This window comes from Phytophthora ramorum (assembly GCF_020800215.1).
Source record: "Phytophthora ramorum isolate Pr-102 chromosome Unknown Phyram_PR-102_s0002, whole genome shotgun sequence".
Classification (NCBI taxonomy): domain Eukaryota; phylum Oomycota; class Peronosporomycetes; order Peronosporales; family Peronosporaceae; genus Phytophthora; species Phytophthora ramorum.
Genome location: NW_027150648.1, coordinates 3,399,246 through 3,416,504, shown reverse-complemented (window position 1 = coordinate 3,416,504; position 17,259 = coordinate 3,399,246). Strand labels below are relative to the sequence as shown.

The 17,259-nt window shown below is 52.3% G+C and overlaps 3 protein-coding genes across 3 annotated transcripts; all 3 read left to right on the top strand.

Annotated features, from left to right (window-relative positions):
* Nucleotides 1–35: 35 nt before the first annotated feature.
* Nucleotides 36–1,157, top strand: KRP23_2516 (Serine/threonine-protein phosphatase 6 regulatory ankyrin repeat subunit A; the record flags this gene model as incomplete). The annotated part of the gene is made up of 7 exons (XM_067887263.1): nt 36–125; nt 197–245; nt 315–413; nt 484–645; nt 710–819; nt 888–974; nt 1,050–1,157. The coding sequence occupies 7 exons, from the start codon at nt 36–38 to the stop codon at nt 1,155–1,157; spliced, it is 705 nt and encodes a 234-aa protein (XP_067749866.1).
* Nucleotides 1,158–1,440: 283 nt separating this feature from the next.
* Nucleotides 1,441–1,913, top strand: KRP23_2515 (uncharacterized protein; the record flags this gene model as incomplete). Its single annotated transcript, XM_067887262.1, has 3 exons — nt 1,441–1,443; nt 1,522–1,612; nt 1,681–1,913. 3 exons carry the CDS (start codon nt 1,441–1,443, stop codon nt 1,911–1,913), a joined length of 327 nt encoding a protein of 108 aa, XP_067749865.1.
* A 268-nt stretch (nt 1,914–2,181) lies between these two features.
* On the top strand, nt 2,182–4,067 carry KRP23_2514 (DEAD-box ATP-dependent RNA helicase 41; the record flags this gene model as incomplete). Its single annotated transcript, XM_067887261.1, has 4 exons — nt 2,182–2,253; nt 2,317–2,670; nt 2,723–3,406; nt 3,501–4,067. 4 exons carry the CDS (start codon nt 2,182–2,184, stop codon nt 4,065–4,067), a joined length of 1,677 nt encoding a protein of 558 aa, XP_067749864.1.
* Nucleotides 4,068–17,259: the final 13,192 nt, after the last annotated feature.

Below are 17,259 nucleotides of genomic sequence, written 5' to 3'. Positions count from 1 at the left end.
CTTCTTCCTAGAAGACAAGCAGCTAGTGCGCCACCATGGATGGAGACGACCAACAGGCCCAAGAAGGAGTGATCCGCTCGCACGTGGATCTTGCGGAGGCGGCAGCGAACGGCTCTCGTGCCATGGTATGTGTGCGGCAGAATCTGCAGCTTTCGACATCGGCGCAATCTTCTAACATGATTTTGCTTCACCGCAGGTGGAATTCCTACTGGACAATGGAGTGCACATTGATACACCTGGAAAAGGTTTGTTCCACACTTGCATGGAGATGTTTCGTTGTACATGGTATATGGAATTGACAACCTTTTCACCAGATGGAACGACACCACTATGTGCTGCAGCTCTGTGGGGGAACGACATGATGGTCACATGTTTGCTTGACAAAGGAGCCGACGTGTCGGCCAGGAACGAAGGTAAGCCAGACTTCTTGTTACAGAACAACGTGATTCTCGAGAGAAGGCTAACACACCAACACCTCGACAGGCACGGGGTGGACAGCTCTGCATGCAGCCTCATTCCAAGAGCATGGGAAAGTCGTGCGCATCTTGCTGGACAACCAGGCCGATCCTAAAATGGTCGACGCGGAGGGGCGGAGGCCGGTGGACTACGCCAGCATCTCCGAGGCGATTTGGCCCTTCTTCTCAGGTAGGACTGGTCACAATATGCTCCAGACCTCGTCACACTCCTGACTATTGCTCAACTTGTATAGCTAAAGGTTGCAACAAGAGCCTCAAGTCGGAGTTGATCGCAAAAGGAATCATCCGCAAACTCCCGGACCAGCCTGAGCAGACTCAGCAAAACGACATAAAAGCCGACACGGTACGTCTGTAAATGCCTCGCGCACGGCAAAAATCTGTTCCCACCTGCTTTCTCTTCGCTTCTGGCAGATCTCGTCATTCTCACGCCCTGGATCCGCTTACACCCGAGCACAAATGTACCCGCCGCTGGCTCGCCGACAGAGCCCTGCAGTCAAGGTGGGCCCCTTCTGTTGTAGTTTTTCTTTTGCGACTGCAGTTAGCTAACATCTTTGCTTTCATGTCGAATGGCAGTCACGCGATGGTCGTATCCTCACGGGCCCCATCGATCCGCTCGGTGACATGCCAGCCGACTCTGACTCGAACCAGCGGCGTCCGTCCCTGAGGAGAATGGGGCTGTAGCTGCTGCACCTCAGAACCAGAACAGCCTTGGCGGACAAGGCAAGGCACACAAATTCTAAAAAGGCAACTTGAAGTTGCCTTTTTCCACCAATAAAAAATAGCTTGCTGCATAAAAAACGAGATATGCCATACGGCAGGTCTTTCATTCTGTATCACCGGTTTCAGTGTGGTCCACAGTGTCTGCGCTATAGAAAAGTGCCGTTCCGTGGCCGCTCGTTTGGAGCCCCCCTCCCCTCGGCCGCTCAGTTCTTGTATCGCTCCGGGCCCAGCACGTCGCTCTACAATGGTGAGTCCTGCACCGCCGGAAGCAGCAACCAATATACAGACATAGCTAACCTTCTTCCCCGTCAAACGCCGCCCACAGTCGCTTCTTAACAAGGGATCGCGCGTCATGACCCAGTCGCTCCGCGCTGGCGCCCGCAACATGTCGAGCGCCACCGAGCAGGAGGCCAAGGGTGCGTTGCGTCTTCTTCTCTCGATTGCTATTGGCGGAATTACTGACTTATTGTGTTCATATCGGCAGAGCAAATGCACCGATGGAGCACCATCTCCAAGGGCATGATCGGTCTCGTGGGCGTCTACACGGTGTACGCCATCGGCGACCATCTGAGCCACGAGCACCACGAGGACCACACGCCCGCCTACCCCTACCTCAAGATGCGGACCAAGCCCTTCCCGTGGGCCGAGTCGAACTGCGACCTCCTGGACTCGGAGTGCCGCGCCAAGGCCCGTGAGGCCAAGAAGGCGCTGGAGTAAGCAGCTGTTAGTGTCGCAAAAAGCATTTAGGGGAGGACCCTCTCCTGTATTTGAACTGACGCCTGCTATTTCGCTGTCTTCGTGTTCGTTCGGACCTCAACTCCGCACACAACCAATTGAAGAAAAAAAAAAAATGAAACGGAGTCTTTGTCGTCTCTTATTAACCAGCCTTGATTCACGAGTCTTCCTTCAAGGAAGTTCCTTGACAAGCACCTTTGCAGCGTTTTAACGCTTTTAAAAGTAACAACACAAATAACGAAAAACAAACATGGACGACTCGCCAGTAGTGGAGGTGTCCGCTCTCCAGCGCCTGCCCCAGCCCGGCGAGCCTATCTGCGTGGTAAGTCTCTTGCGTATCCCTTTAGCGCAACTTTCTTACCTCAACTTCCTCGCCCGCCTGCAGATCTGCGGTCGATACGGCGCCTATGTGTGCGACGCCACGGACGAAGACGTTTGCAGTCTCGAGTGCCGCGACGTCTGCGTGTCCAGGCAAAAGCAGCAATCGCAGCAACAATTTCAACAATCCGAGCAACTTCGCGCCAAACTGGGCATCAATGTCTGCTGTGGATCGGCAACTGAGACCATCAACAACGGGGACCTGGAGCCTCGATGGCCGACCCCATTCGTGGACTTTGCGCAAAAACAAGAAGGCGTTCAATTGCCTGAAGAGTTGCTGGTTAACTTGAGTGCCAACGGCTTTGATAGACCCACGCCCGTGCAGATGCAGACGATCCCTTGTGTGCTGCAGGGGCATAATGTACGTATTGCGGGGTTGGAGGTTTGTGGCGTTGCTGATATTTTCTTTTCAGGTGCTGGTGAGTGCGCCAACGGGTACGGGGAAGACGGCGTCGTATTTGATTCCAGCAGTTGCGCAGGTTTTGCGTGCGCGGGAAGAGCAGGAGGAGATTTTGACGCTAGTTGTGGCTCCTGTGCGAGAACTGGCAATTCAGATTGAGACGGTGGCAAAGCTGCTGGTGAGAGGCATAGCTGACATGAAGACGGCGCTATTGGTGGGGGGATTCCCTGTCCCCACCCAGCGCTATCGACTACAAGGTGGAGTTCAGCTTATTGTGGCGACACCGGGGCGCTTCCTCGATATTTTCATGAACTACAGTGGCGGTGATGCTATCCTGGCAGCTATTCGCATGTGTATTGTTGATGAAGTGGACATTATGCTGGACGCTGGCTTTCGTCCACAGATTTCTCAAATCGTGGCTTTATTGGTAGCATTAGCTGGGAAAAAGAGCGTCCAGATGCTGTTTTTCAGCGCCACCGTCGCTGGCGAGGTAGAAGAAATGGTGCGGCAAATCTTGCAAGTTCAAAGCCAGCAAAATTATATTCGCGTCGACGTTCGTCGCAGTGATTCGAAGACAACTGGGACACCGAGTTTCGCACTCAACCCTCGTGTTAAACAACAGGTTCGATGGTCGGACGACAAGGTGAAAAAGAGTGAGTTGTTTGAGTTCTTGAAAGGGAAATACGAAGAGTCAACGGTGGGTGAGGTGATTGCATTGACTCTTATGGAATTTCAAGCTAGCTGACATCATTGACGGGTGGCTGATACTTTTTGTGTTGCTGGCGTTGTAGATTGTCTTTGTCGGATCGAAACTTGGCGCGAGCATGCTGGCTGAAGCCATTGAAAAACGCTGTCAAATTGGTGCAGCAGCGATTCATGCAGATAAAACTCAAAGCGAAAGACTTCATCTGCTGGAGGCCTTTATTAATCTAGAGACCCCTGTCCTCGTGTCTACAAACGTGCTGAGCCGTGGAATGGATCTGCTGCACGTTCAGAATGTTGTGATCTATGATTTTCCCAAGAAAGTGTCAGACTACGTTCACCTCGTTGGGCGTATCGGGCGTGGAGATGATTCGACCGGAAATGTTTTGACGCTTGTGAATAAGGATGACCAATCAGTTTTTTGGGACCTTGTATCGCTGTTGCGGCAAGCTAAAGTATCGGTGCCTCACGAAGTGTACCAGAGTATTCACACTGAGAATGCCAAGTTGCGCGCTCGCTCCATCGAAGTCGTGATCGATGAATCTAAACGGGCTTTCCGAATTCGGAAGCAATTGGTTAAGGAAATGGGTACGCACGCATCAGAATGGAAGAACTGGGACAGTCAGAAGAGTAAACGGCGGCGTACAAGGCCATGATTTATTCGTTAAACTAGTGTCAGCAAATTCATTTCGAGTATCCGGTGCGACTGGCTATTGATTATTCAGAGCGGTTAGCGTTGATAACCTCGACCACGATTCCTGTTTTGCCACTGGATGTGATTCGGTCTCATGATTAACTCGCTCTCGTGGTTTATCACGCCTTTGTGCTATTGTCCAGAGGGCTCAGGAGGGGCCCTCCTGAGCGCTATCGCCTTTGCTCGGAACAAGCATCGTTATAGCACTGCTTTTGACGCCATAATCAAACGCGGGCACAAACCCGCAATTCGACAGAAGTACTTAAATACATGGAGAAGGGCATGAACACCACGGGCTTCCTCGCTACCAGAACGGTTGCTCCAATAAAAATGTAACCAAACCGCCGACCTCGCTGCTGAGAATTTGCTTCAAGTCAACTATCGCGCCCTGCATAACCCAACGATGACACGCAGTAGTGCTGCTCTTGATACTGATCTAGATTAGAGGTGGGGCTTCATGGTGCCGTGGTGTACCGCACTCAAACACAAACCCGCCCGATGTGTGATTACCCGAGACGTTACCTCCAAGCACTTGTGCCAGTCCGGGCAACTGTCGAAGAACGCTTCGAGTTTTATGATGGGCCAGATACATTCGAACTTGCTCGCGAGGACTTGGCTCTACTGACTGCGGTCGCAGACATGGATTACAAAGGATGGAGATACTTATTCGAGAAGCATTGTGCGGTGCCATTGGGTCACGAAGGGGATGAAATGTACGAGGGACACTGGATCGGAATGCTGCGAGGCGTGGATGGTACAGGCACCTCAATATGTTAATCAAGGACGAGCAGTGGTGTGCCGAAGAAGAGTGCCGCACGCGACGGTAAACTGAAGATATCCTCCAATTTTTTGTTTGTTTGCACCACCAAGAGAAACACAGTAGAGCATGCGTGCACTATTTCGCACAAATAACAGCAATGAGAACTCTCTTGCAGGGCAACAAACCAAGGCTCAACCTAAATATTCCTGTTCACGTGCACTTTGTTGATGGGTTTGCCGATTTGACAGTGCTAGCGGATATTATGAGGGCAGAGAGAATGGTCGAGGGAGAGTGATGAGCAACCTGATACTTTTGAACCCCTCACATGCACCGTTATGTTGAAACCGACCTTGGTGGATTGATCAAGTGGTGGTATCAACTCGGACACATCTGAGATTTTGCGGACTATCGTGCATGATAAGGTGTCACCTGGTTATGCAGTCGCTTTGTAGTATCCGGATCGCCGTATTGGCAATTTGATGACAGATCGAAGTGATTAACTGGACATCCTACATGCAGAAATATGTTGGGTGTCACATTAGGCTTGGATCTTGGTGGAACGACATAGCAGGCGATACTCTAGCTCGTCGAGAGAAAGCTGCTGCTGATGTCTTGGCTTCGACAATATGAGCAATCTGCGAAAATTTTCGTCTTCCCTTCGCGAAAACGTTGTCGTAGCAGACAGTTCCACGAAGAATAGTGACATCGTCGTTTGATGCTGAGCCAAGCCGGTATACTAAGCGAGAGAACCACAACATCAATGTGAACGATCGACTGACGTAAAAAGGTATCACACGAAAGCTTAGTTGCTGACCCCAAATAGTGCCCTCAAAGATGACCGAGTCTTGGAGTCGTAAATCTCCTGCGAAGAAGATCCGGCATATGATTGCGATGTGGTCAGCGAGCAATAAGCATAATATGGTTGCGGCAAACCAACTACGAAATCGAAGCATTTCCCGCATGACTGGAGTTAACGCGTCTAAGGTGAATACCCAGTGTGCCCAAAGCCACCACGAAATCACCATCAAGCTGTGCGCGACGTCCCAGCTGTACAAGACGCTCACAGAGATACTTGCAGACGTGACTTGAAAGGAGTAAAACACGAAGTCAAACGAAGTAAAGAGCAACTTGAGTAGTTGGGGCTGGTAAAATCCAGCAAATAGAGATGTGAACACGCCTGTGCACAGCAGTGCGCTTGATGATACCATCAATATAAAATCTTCGTGTGCTGTAGGATCATCATGTGATTCATTAAACTCGTGTGCAAGGGCGACGTGAGAAAGTATCAGTCCAGCTGCTCCAACTGAATACAACACAACCATTGACCACAGCGGAAAGCGACGTTTGTTTGCCGTTAGCCAAGGAAGCAGCGTGTTACTCGCGGCGAAGGTCTGAGAAAAGTTGACAAACATTAAATGTTGCACGATATCAGTGTCTCTCAAGGATGACATCTTTGCTTTGAACATGGAATCATTCGTTTCCCACGCGGACGATTCTGCTGGTGCTTGCACTGGTTGCAGCTTTAGTATGGCGCGATAAATGACACATTCAACGATAGCTGGTCTTTTGGGATGAGAACGCAAAACTTTGCGTCTCCGAAGCACAATTTTTGCAAGCAGAAATCCAAGTGATACCAGTCCGTTTCCGATCACATCCAGCCCCGAGAGCTCAAAATTGCCATGTCTGGTTTGATATTTGAGAATTGAAAAGATTGAGCCACTATCCACGTGCCCAAGCATTATCCAAGCAAGTGCAACGAACACCGAAAAAATCGCCGCGATCAGAAAGCAAGTGAGACTGCGGAGGCCCAGAACATGAGCATCAACACAAATGACGTGATGATATCCTATCCAGTCGATCACCGTCCGGACCGAGCGCAAATCTCCAAAGTACATCGACATCGTAACTACAATCACGCTTGTGACAACGGAGAAGAACCAGAAGTCGAACGTTCGACACACCAAGCGCACGATATCGTATCTCAGTGTCGTCACACTTCCCAACCCCATAGGGAGCCATAAGAGAACGGCCAATATCGACATCACGCAGCCCACTGGAGCCTTGACCATGGGCACAATGGCGTTGATGCAGTAGGATACTGCTGCGCAAAACAAGATTTCTCGGTAGTACTGGTAGTATCGGCGACGGATGTATGTGTGAACGCTGCCAGGAATAAGCCGGCCTCGAAACGTCTTGGATAGGTCAACGACTGGAAGCGGCTGGGCTGGTACTAGTGAGTAGATGATGTTGCAAGATGTAGTCGAGCCTCTCTTCTCTTGGGCGGACATTGCTGAATAGCTCACGAGGTCTTGGTCTGATGTGCAGTACTTCTACATGTAGTTGGCACTGTAGTTGAGTCGGCAACTGGGGATCGCCTGCTGAGACACTGAACAATGATGTCTGTGCACTGGATGCTATCTTTGTTGACCTCACGACCTATTTGTACCGAAGTCTCTCCACCTGTTTTGATGGCTGGAGGTACTATTATTTAGCGGTATATTGTATCACCCATCGATGAAATACTCGGCTTGATTGAAACGCGCACAATAGAAGCAGCACCCAAGGCGCCAAACCATTTTTCACTTACTGCGGAACGAGATAGTTTTCTAAAATGCATTTCCTCGATGGAACGATGCATCAGATGACATACATTTTCGTTCAAAGAGATACCTGCTGATGACTTGGGTAGTCCGCAACCTTTCTAAGTTGTCGCGTTTGCTACCAATTTCTTAACCCTTTCGTGGTAAAAGGAGGCATTTTGCTACCTTTAAGCACTTTCACAAAAGTAGGTGAAAATGGACCCCCTAAAAGGAAGCATTTTGCTTCCTTTTAGCTTTTACCAGGGTTTCAGTAGACCGTGTTTTGTGTAAGCCAATCAGATCTTTAGATGCGGGTGGGTTAGGTGTTCCCACTCGAGGATTTGAGGCCGACTATCAAAATTTAAATGCTAATTTTGCACGAAAGCGCCCTGTTTTCACCCCATATCCCGTGATTTTTGTGGTTTTGCGGTCATTCACATGAAACGCAATGAGGAAATGGTGGGTACAGGTGGTGGAAACGAGGTGGACCCATCCCAAATTCTATCCTGGACCCGCGTGATGCTGCGCCACCAGTTCGGGCGTCCAAACCTATCTCATACAATACTGAGGTGAGATGCTCGCCTTCACTCTTTCATTTATCGTCAGTTTCAGATGCGCACAAGTTTTTCCGACGCAGAAGACAAGAAGCTCGTTGTTCGTGCCCTCGAGTATGAGTCCCACGGCAAGCGCGTTGTCTGGCAGGACATCGAGCTCAAGATGCGCAGGAAGCGTCCGGCAGCACAACTCAAGATGAGATTGCGCGCTCTAAAGCGTACCTACAGTAACGACCTCGGGCGTTTCCCTACCTGTTTTTTTTCCACATGTTCGCCAACGCCTCAATATGTGAACAAGTTTTGCCTCCTGTCCCCAAGCCAGGCTGAAAGAGCCATCCGTGAGATTTTTGGAGCTGTTTCGGCTGCTGATGTGCGCCAGGAGGCAGGTAAAACTGACGGAAATGCCGGGGAGATGATTCTTGCTGCGGTGTCGGGTATCATTCGAAGTATTGGAGCGGTGAAGCCAGATGATGTCTTTCTAGACATAGGCGCTGGTTTGGGAAATGTTGCTGCACAGTTCGCGTTGCAGACAAAAGCTAGACAGTGTTTGGGGATCGAGAAAAGGGTGGATATTGCTCGCAGGGGGTATGAGTGCGTGCGATCATGTGCGTCGCGACTAGTGCTTCTGCACAAGGTAAGTCTGAAGTCTGGGGACGTACGCGATACGCCGCTGTGGTCGTCCGCACCATTTCACGATGCAACCATCATTTTCCTTAATGATTTCCTGTTTGATGAAGCCGCCAAGCTCGTGGTGCAACAAGAGCTTACTCGCATGCCAAGAGCCCGACTGATAGTATCCACGTCTAAGTATTGCCCCCGCCACCGTGAATCATGCCGCAACAGCTTTTGCGCGAGATGGAAATTGACGGCAACTACTTACGGCCGCGGCAGTTGGAAGGCACTACCACTTCCAATATACATATACAAACAATGCTAAAAGCCTGCAACGGACTTGCGCGACTGGACTTGACGCACGCATTCACAGCGGCCATGGCGCGCTGGACATCGTACACGGCAGCAACATCGCGGTCAAGGCGCAACTGGACTTGGTGCAAGCGGGCACGGCAACTACGGCGCGCTGGACTTTGTGAACGACAGCTTGGATATGGCGCGCACGGGCACGGCTGGATTAGACGACAGCGGGCGGCGACGGGACTTGGCGACTGCGAGCGCAGCTCAACAGGACTAAGCGAACACGGGCATGGTGGCCACGGCACTCCGAGCTGCGTGCACGGCGGCAACATATCAGGAACGTCGGCCACGGGACGCTGAACTTGGTGCCGGGCGGCAACAGCGTGTGCTGGACTTTGCGCACATGTTTACGGCGTCCACAGCGCGGGCGCGACGCGAAAGGACTTGGCGCACGACAGCTGCAGCTTGGGATGGACTGGGCGGCCGCAGTCTCAGCGCGAATGGACTTGGTGAAGGAGGGAACGACGGACACAACGCGGCTGGCGGCGGCTGTCAAGGCCGTGGTGATGCCCAGAACGGCGCAGTTGGCCTACCACAGGAACGTCGCGGGCACTGAGCTGCAGTTGGAGCTGACGCTGGCGATGATGGCCGAACAGATCCCGCGGCGATGGCCGTGGGTGCAACGCTGCCACTGTGTTATTTGGGACGAGAAACACTTGTTGATAATGCTAAAGACATTGACCATAGTTTATTCGATATATATTCGGTCATGTTGCTCTGAAGGCATTAGCATACTTTAATCAAGATAAATACCCTCTTCTTTGCCTACAGAATGCGAATCATTGGAATATCTGTCGCGCATCTCTGCTGTCTTGACTCGCTGAATCTTCGCTGAGCAACTCTGCACAATCACTACTGAGAAGTAGGTCGGTTTCGTCGACAGAGAGTACAGAACTGTCGCTCTGGGTCTCATAAGAGAGCACGACACTATCGCTTTCGGGGATAGGGAGAACTTTATCGACGGGTCTCGCGGCGCTACTTGCCTTCAACTTAGCCAGATGCGATGACCTGTTGACATTTCCATTGTCACTGAAGAGGCCATTTGGGAGATAGAATCTGTGAAACTTATCCCAACAAGTTCAAGTGCTCTGTGGGCACGTGTACGGACTCTCGATGTATCCATGCACAGTGCTACAAAGACAAACAGTGTGCGTGAGGCAATAATCCGTCACCTCTGTAGGATATCTGCCCTCGTAGCGACACACAATGCACTGCCGACGTTTCCGCCCACTGTCCTTGAACATTTGTTTCGAAGGCATAGACTGACATCGCTTCAGGGCGCTGTGCGGGTTTGGCGAAGTGTACACTTTAGGAGTTATACCAGTTGCATCCACTGCTGCGGTTTCATCAGCAACACCGCTTCCAAACGCCATTTGACTATCGCTCGGGGCTTCTTGCCACCTGCCAGAAATTAGCTCAGATACTAATTCAGTGACAAACGTCCTGTGGGGATCTCGATCTCTGGAAGTGTCGATTGCCATCCGTCGAGTCAGGTACGCGTTGGACCGTGCAATATCCACTATTGCCAAAGCCAATTTTTTATGCCATTTTTTGAACGAATGACCATCAGCTAGTGAAAATCTAGCTCGTATCTGATCCAAACGATCAACACCTTGCATGCGTCGATTGTATTGCAGGATACAGCTCGGAGCAGGAAACTCATGAGTATTTTTACCAACCCGCCGCGTGACTGTCGCGGCAGTAGATGCATCAGCATTGGTAACCATCATCACGGTATTGCCATCGCACCACGACGCACCGAGCAAGTTGTGCTCCAGGGAGACAGACTGCTGATAGTCACCCCTTGTTGAGTGCTCCTTCTGGAGAATAGTGTGCTTCGGATAGTGCTTACTCCTTCCCCGAACAGTTCCCCGCCCATACAACCCCTTCAAACGCAAATCCAACAGCAACTGGACGCTTGTGTAATAGTTGTCCATATTGATGATTCGTCGAGAGTAAAAGTAGGGCCTCACGACCTCTAGAACATGCTTACGCACTTGTTTGACATCCTCGAGCTCCTCACGAAGCTGCTGCACCTCTTCTAGTCTCACCACGTTTTGCAGGCGGTCCGCGATATCACTATTATTGCAGTGGAGGCGATAGTTCAAAGCGATCCACGTGGTCGAGCAGCACAGCACGTACATACGAAAATGATACTTGCCGCCAGGCTTTTGGGGATTGAACACGATAAGATGTCGTCCATGGCGGGACCGGCATGCGATACTGGCTTCGTCAAGAGCCAAGTCACGGCCAGGCTCAACATAGCGACCACCAGTGCATTTGAGCAAATTCAATAGGGGCCTAATTCGGGCTGCTGGGTCTCGTTCCACAGCCGATCCCGGATCAGCGCGAAAGCTCAAACAGCGGCGAAGCAACTTGAATCTATTTAGACTCATCACATTGTCCAAGCTGGTAGATGCACCACCAAAAATCGCATCTTCAGTCTGTGGCCCCCAGTAGTTAGAGTACTCCCCCTTGTCAGTGAGGGTCAGATAAAGCATGATGCCGAGGAAGATCATCAGCTCTTCCATTGTAAACGGCGTGGTGATTCGAACATTCTTGAGGGCTGCATATCGATTCGTCTCAAGAACCACTTGTTTCCAGAAGTAAATTGGAATGTAAGCGAAGAAGCTCGAAGAGGCTGAGTGTGCAAACAGGTGACTGTACTCGGGTAGTAAGCGTGTACTAGTGCTCTCGTCCGTGTGTTCATACAGATCCGTGGGGCCATCCATATCCACATCTGGCTGAAACCGCATACTTTTCACCGCTTCCACCTCCGCAAGGCTCACGGGCAAAAATCGCTCTGGATCGTACATTTCCATACCGTCGTCGTCTGACGCGACTTCAAGTTCATCGAGCGGTTCCTCCATCTGCAGCTCCCCTTCCACCACTGTATCAGTCAATTCACGCCACGCCGGCTTGTTGGGTGAGCGCGCGAGAGCCTGGTAGTTCTCGATCCCGCGCTGAATTACTGCCACACTCAGAGTTTCAACTGCATTCTGGAACTGCGTATCTAGCCAAATTACTTGTAGTACCCCTCCCTTCTTCGTCTTTTTGACCTGACGACACACACGGCCGACAATAAAGGCTGTGCCCACGCATCTATACATATTTTCCTTCATCCACAATTCCTTTGACGGTGAAAATGCCACCAGCTTCTTTAGGAATAGATGCTCCATCAAAGGGGCAGGAGGAGTACGTCTCTGCGGCGTACTGCGCGTGGGGACACTCGTTGGGGTTTCTAGGTTGGGTTCAATCACCAAGCTCGCTTGCCGTCTTGAAGTCTCCGCCCCGGTAGCTGCGGTAGCCGCCTCTTCCATCACGCTCCTGACAATTCGATCTCCGCGACCGCTTCCGCGTCCGCGGCCAAGACCACTACCGCGCCGACGCCCACACCCACGAACTCGAACACTACCGCGGGCACTACCGACAGGTCCCGCTGCCACAACGCCGCCACCATCGTCGCAAAGCCCTTGCGCGTCAACAACTGCTTGCTGCCATCCGGTTGATGCCGCGACAACACCATCGTTGCCAGGCTCACGTGAATAATGGCTTGCTGCCATGCGGCAGACACCATTGTCACCAGGTCCACGATCACCGCCATCGTCGCCGGTCCCACCGCATCCGCCGTCACCATCGCCAAGTCCACGCGCGCCACCGACTGCTTGCTGCCGTCCCGCCGTGGCCGTCGCCGCGCCGCCATCACCGCCACTTGAAGCACTGTGTTGAATGAAGTACCGAAGTACAGTCTCCTCGCCTAGCAGGAAGTCCTCGCCATCCTTTCCATTGGCAGAGCGACCAGGTAGCACGTACCGATACCGGTTGTCAAGACCGCGTGGCAGTTTATGCGTCCATCCAGCAGCCTTCAGCTCCTTCCACACGCCGTTGAAGTCGAGCACCCTCGTTAAACGTGCCGTGTCATTGTCCTGGGACGCTGCATCACACCGCGGTCGCCGCCGCTTTGGCTCGGCTGGCATCTCTTCTCCGCGCGCGTGCTTTCGCGCCATTTCGTACAGGGAGAAAAAAATCAGGAAATGAGCGGTTTGCACAGCCTTCAGAGTGGTCGGTATAGTTTAATAAAGACAAATGCTCCACATAATTGCTCCCGGCAGATGCACGTCTATGCAAGGATACCATATGCGATGGGAAATTTACGTTGGGGGGCCGTGGTTTTTGTGGTGTTTCATTGGATCGTTTGGACCAATCACTGAAGAGGAGTCGAATCTGCCCAATCAGGTACATGCCGACGCAGTACCGTGTCTTCGTAAAAGGAGGCAAAATGCCTCCTTTTACAAGAGCCCTACCGCAAAATGTAACTACAGGTGTCGTGTTGTCTGACTGCGTACTTAGCTGGAGAGCCCATCACCACCTCAAAAGGAGGCATTTTGCCTCCTTCTACAAACCAGTATCTTAACTTTGTATAGTATAGTTAAGGTAGGTGGCTCACGAAAGGGTTAACCCCCCTACGCCCACACGTTGTATTTGACAACATGAATCATGTTGTACGTACAACATGTTTGAATAGGGGTTGGCTCGGAAAACGGCTAAGTATAGTGAACTCAAATTTAATCAAATCCTGACAAAGCCGAGACTTTCCCGCAAATGCACAGGGGTAGGCATAAACCGCTCATAAACGAAACTGGCATCGGTAGATGGCTGGTGTTCATTTGAAGAAAAATAAAAAGAACGCAAGAAAGCAGGAGACGCATGGCGAGGAATAAGGCCCGGCGAGAATCCCGAGCTCAGCACCAGCGCGTTCTGGAACGTCTGGGTGGTCGTAACCCAGAGGAGCGGCAGCATCTTGTGAAGGAACATGCTGCCTATTTGGCCGGAGAGCGCGACACCGACGTTGACTTCAGGGACGACAACCAGGCGCCATCAGCGGCTGAAGAGCCGCGCACTGCCCCCCGCAAGACCTGGAAACCTCCGGCAAGACCTCCGACGGGTAAGGACGTTTCTTACCTTAGGGCCCAGAAGCGTCTAGTCTCCGAGCAGCGCCGAGCTGTTGCCGCGAAGACGTCCGCTGGCTCTGGAAAGAAACTGGCTGTCACGAGAACTACCAAGGACGACGACAGCGACTTTAATCCCGACGAAGTAGATGATGATGACGACGAGGAAGTGGAGGAGATGGATGTCGACAGTGTTGAGAAGGAGACGGAATCGAGGGCGGCGAAAAGGAAGGCAAAGCCTGTGGCATCGACGACAGCGAAGAAGAAGGCAAAAAGCAGCACCAACCCTCGAGGGAAAAGTGGTAAAGGTATGTCATGTTTGATGTTGTATGATACAGCAAGTACTTACAACTAGCTCATACTGGATGAAATGCAGGTGCAGCAAAGCCTCGAAAGCCAAGTGCTGCCCGCGTGGCCAAGGAGAAGGAAGAGAAGAAGGCAGCAGCTAAGAGTCGGTGTGCAGCCACTGCAGCTGCCGAAGAAGCGGGTGCTGCAGCGCACGAGGATGCGAGAACAAAACTGGACAAGAATTCTCCAGCTGCGAAGAGGCGTCAGAAGAACGTAAGTGTCGCGGTGGTGCCGAAATGTAGCGGGGCTACACATTCGGTTCACCTCCTACCTTAGTGCAACATGCACTAAGGGATACATTCAGGTGACCACTCCACAGGGTGGTCCACATTCATAGCAAAAGGCATATGACTGGTAGAAAGTAACACCTTGTTACCAATGAGAGTCATTCAATAGATAGGGGTTCTGCCAGCCATCCAATGGCAGAACCTCTCATTAGAAATATCAGTTTCAGGAGGAAACCCCATTTACAATCAATACAGTTCTCATTTACCACCAAAGCTATCGTTCGGTTCCTTTATCTAGGTTTCAGTATACTGAACTTAAGTGAATTACTCCTACGCTTCCTCATACACGTGCGCACACGTGTAAGCTTAAATAGTGGGTCTAAGCAGACCCATTACACCTGGTAGCACCTTGTAGTCCGTCCAACGACCGACTAACACGTTCGTATGGAATACGAACGCGGGGCTGAGAACCTGCCCTCGGACAGTTACATGTCCGTGGGTAGCCCAAACACGTCTGCAACGCATCTTGCGCGTGCAGACTGCCCCCACCTGTCGGAACCAGAGTGGGAGGCCCTCCAACGACTGTCAACAGTCATTGGGGAAGCAGCGGTAGCAACGATGTTGCGAACGCTATCACCGACGGAGCCACACGGTGTTGCTCTGGGTTTCATCGTGAAGGAACAGCGTGAAACCGCTGCTCGAACTTCGGTGTCGCCATCGGCCACACCGCGCGTGGAGTCATTGAAACTCCACGTAAGCAGCTACGTTGGAAGAGAGGGCGAACCTCTCCTCCGTTGGCTTGTCGAGGTCGACACTGCCATTGCGGCTAGACGTATCGTCGACCCGTTGTCGAAGGTTGCGTTCGCCATGTGATGTCTTGGCGGACGAGCGAGGAGTTGGGCGTACGGACGCCGACTCACGAACCCTACGTGCTTCAGCACGTACGAGGATTTCAAGGAGGAGCTCAAACTAGCGTTTGAGCCCCCGCAGAACGAGTTCCGATCGAGGGCGGAGTTCTTCGATCTGCAACAGGGCAAGCATGACGTGCATGCTTACGCCCAAAGGGCACGGTACTTGGTCTCGAACATCGCGACCAACCCGATCGACGAGGCGACAAAGGTCGTCACGTTCATGAAAGGCCTTAGAGATGGGCCTGTGAAGACCTATCTCTTCCGAGAGTATCCAAATACTCTCGAGGCTGCAATTGCGCTCGCAATACAAGAAGAGTTTAGCCTGCGGCAGGCTAAACTGCATGTGAACGCCCCGCGGCTGATGCCACGACCGGTGGTAAGGCCGTCGGGAGGTCCCGAACCAATGGACCTCTCGAGTGCGACCGCTGCTGGTTCCCAGCAGCGTCGTGGATCAACGAATGTGCGTTGTTTCCGCTGCGGAAACATCGGTCACTATGCCCGCGAGTGCACAGCACCTGTGCACGCGGCGAGGAGCCGTCGTGGCGATACTGGGTATCGTCACGGGCAATAAAAAAACTAAAGGGACCAGCAGGCGCGGGGCGCCCTGCTGGTGATGCGGTCGAGCGTGTCGACATCGGACACGCTGCAATGAAGATCGCTGCCCCCAGTGAGAGTCAATATCACTGCAAGAAGCAAGATGACAAGCCGAACCTTGTCATCCTGAAGGTAAGCTCGAAGAGAGAGAGGTCTCTTCGTGCTCTAGTGGACTGTGGTGCGTCAAACAACTTTGTTCGACTGCAGAGCCTCCCAAGGCTTGACTTCGAGGAGGTGAAAACACCTCGAAGTCTATTGGAAGTGAGGCTAGCAACGGGTGTCGTTGTTAGAACCGAGAAGCGTATCGTACGCGTACGCTTCTCTTATCAAGAGAAGGAGTTCGTCGACGAGCTTATCGTCCTGGAACTGGACGATAAGTTCGATATGGTGTTGGGCATGCCGTGGCTTGCACGGCATGATCCGGTGATCGACTGGACGAAGCGCACGATCGTGCGCTTCGGGAGCAGCAGCAGCGCGACAGAGAGCGATGGCCCTGTCGGAGCAGCACATGCACCACGTGGTGCATGCGGCCCTCCACCAGAGACAGCGCGGAATGCGGCTGTCTCCGGTCACCCCAAGCGAACGCCAACGACTGCGTTGGAAGAAGATGTGAACCGAATCAGCAGGGCCTGATTCAATCGGATTCGAGAGGGTCTCGAAGCGTCCAGAGCGACGCGGTCGTGTCGACAGATAATGTCGACACACAATTTGTCGAAAGACACTCCGCCGTTAGGCGTCGAGGTAAAGAAGGCGCGTCGGCTCTGGGAGCCGACGCTGCAAGCAGTGCAGACGGTTGCAAACGTCCCGCACCGGAAATGCTTGCGAGCTCGCGTGCAGCCGGGCTTGAACGCGTGCGCCCGCGGGTAAAACCCGCCGGCGAATACAAGGAACAACTGTCCACGGCCGGGCCTGGACAAGAAGAAACTCGCGGAGCCGGGCTCCGCACGAGAAGTGAACGGCACAAGCGAGAAAAGCTGCGCAAGTCTCGGTCAGGGACCGAGACGCTACATGCAGTGTCTGCCGGGCAGACACAGGATTTGGAGACGACCATCGAGACATTGAGTGTCTTGACGCGCACGAGTATTGGTCTCCAATACAAGAAGATGAGGCTGAATAATCCTCCGACGTTAGCGTCGGAGTTGATGTCGCTCCCAGTCACAAACTGGAAGCGTTTCGCTCGCGAACTGCACGATGGAGATCTGCATCCTCTCGGACGTCGAGAGGATGACGTGTGAAGCAGAAGAGCTGAAGCAGCTCATC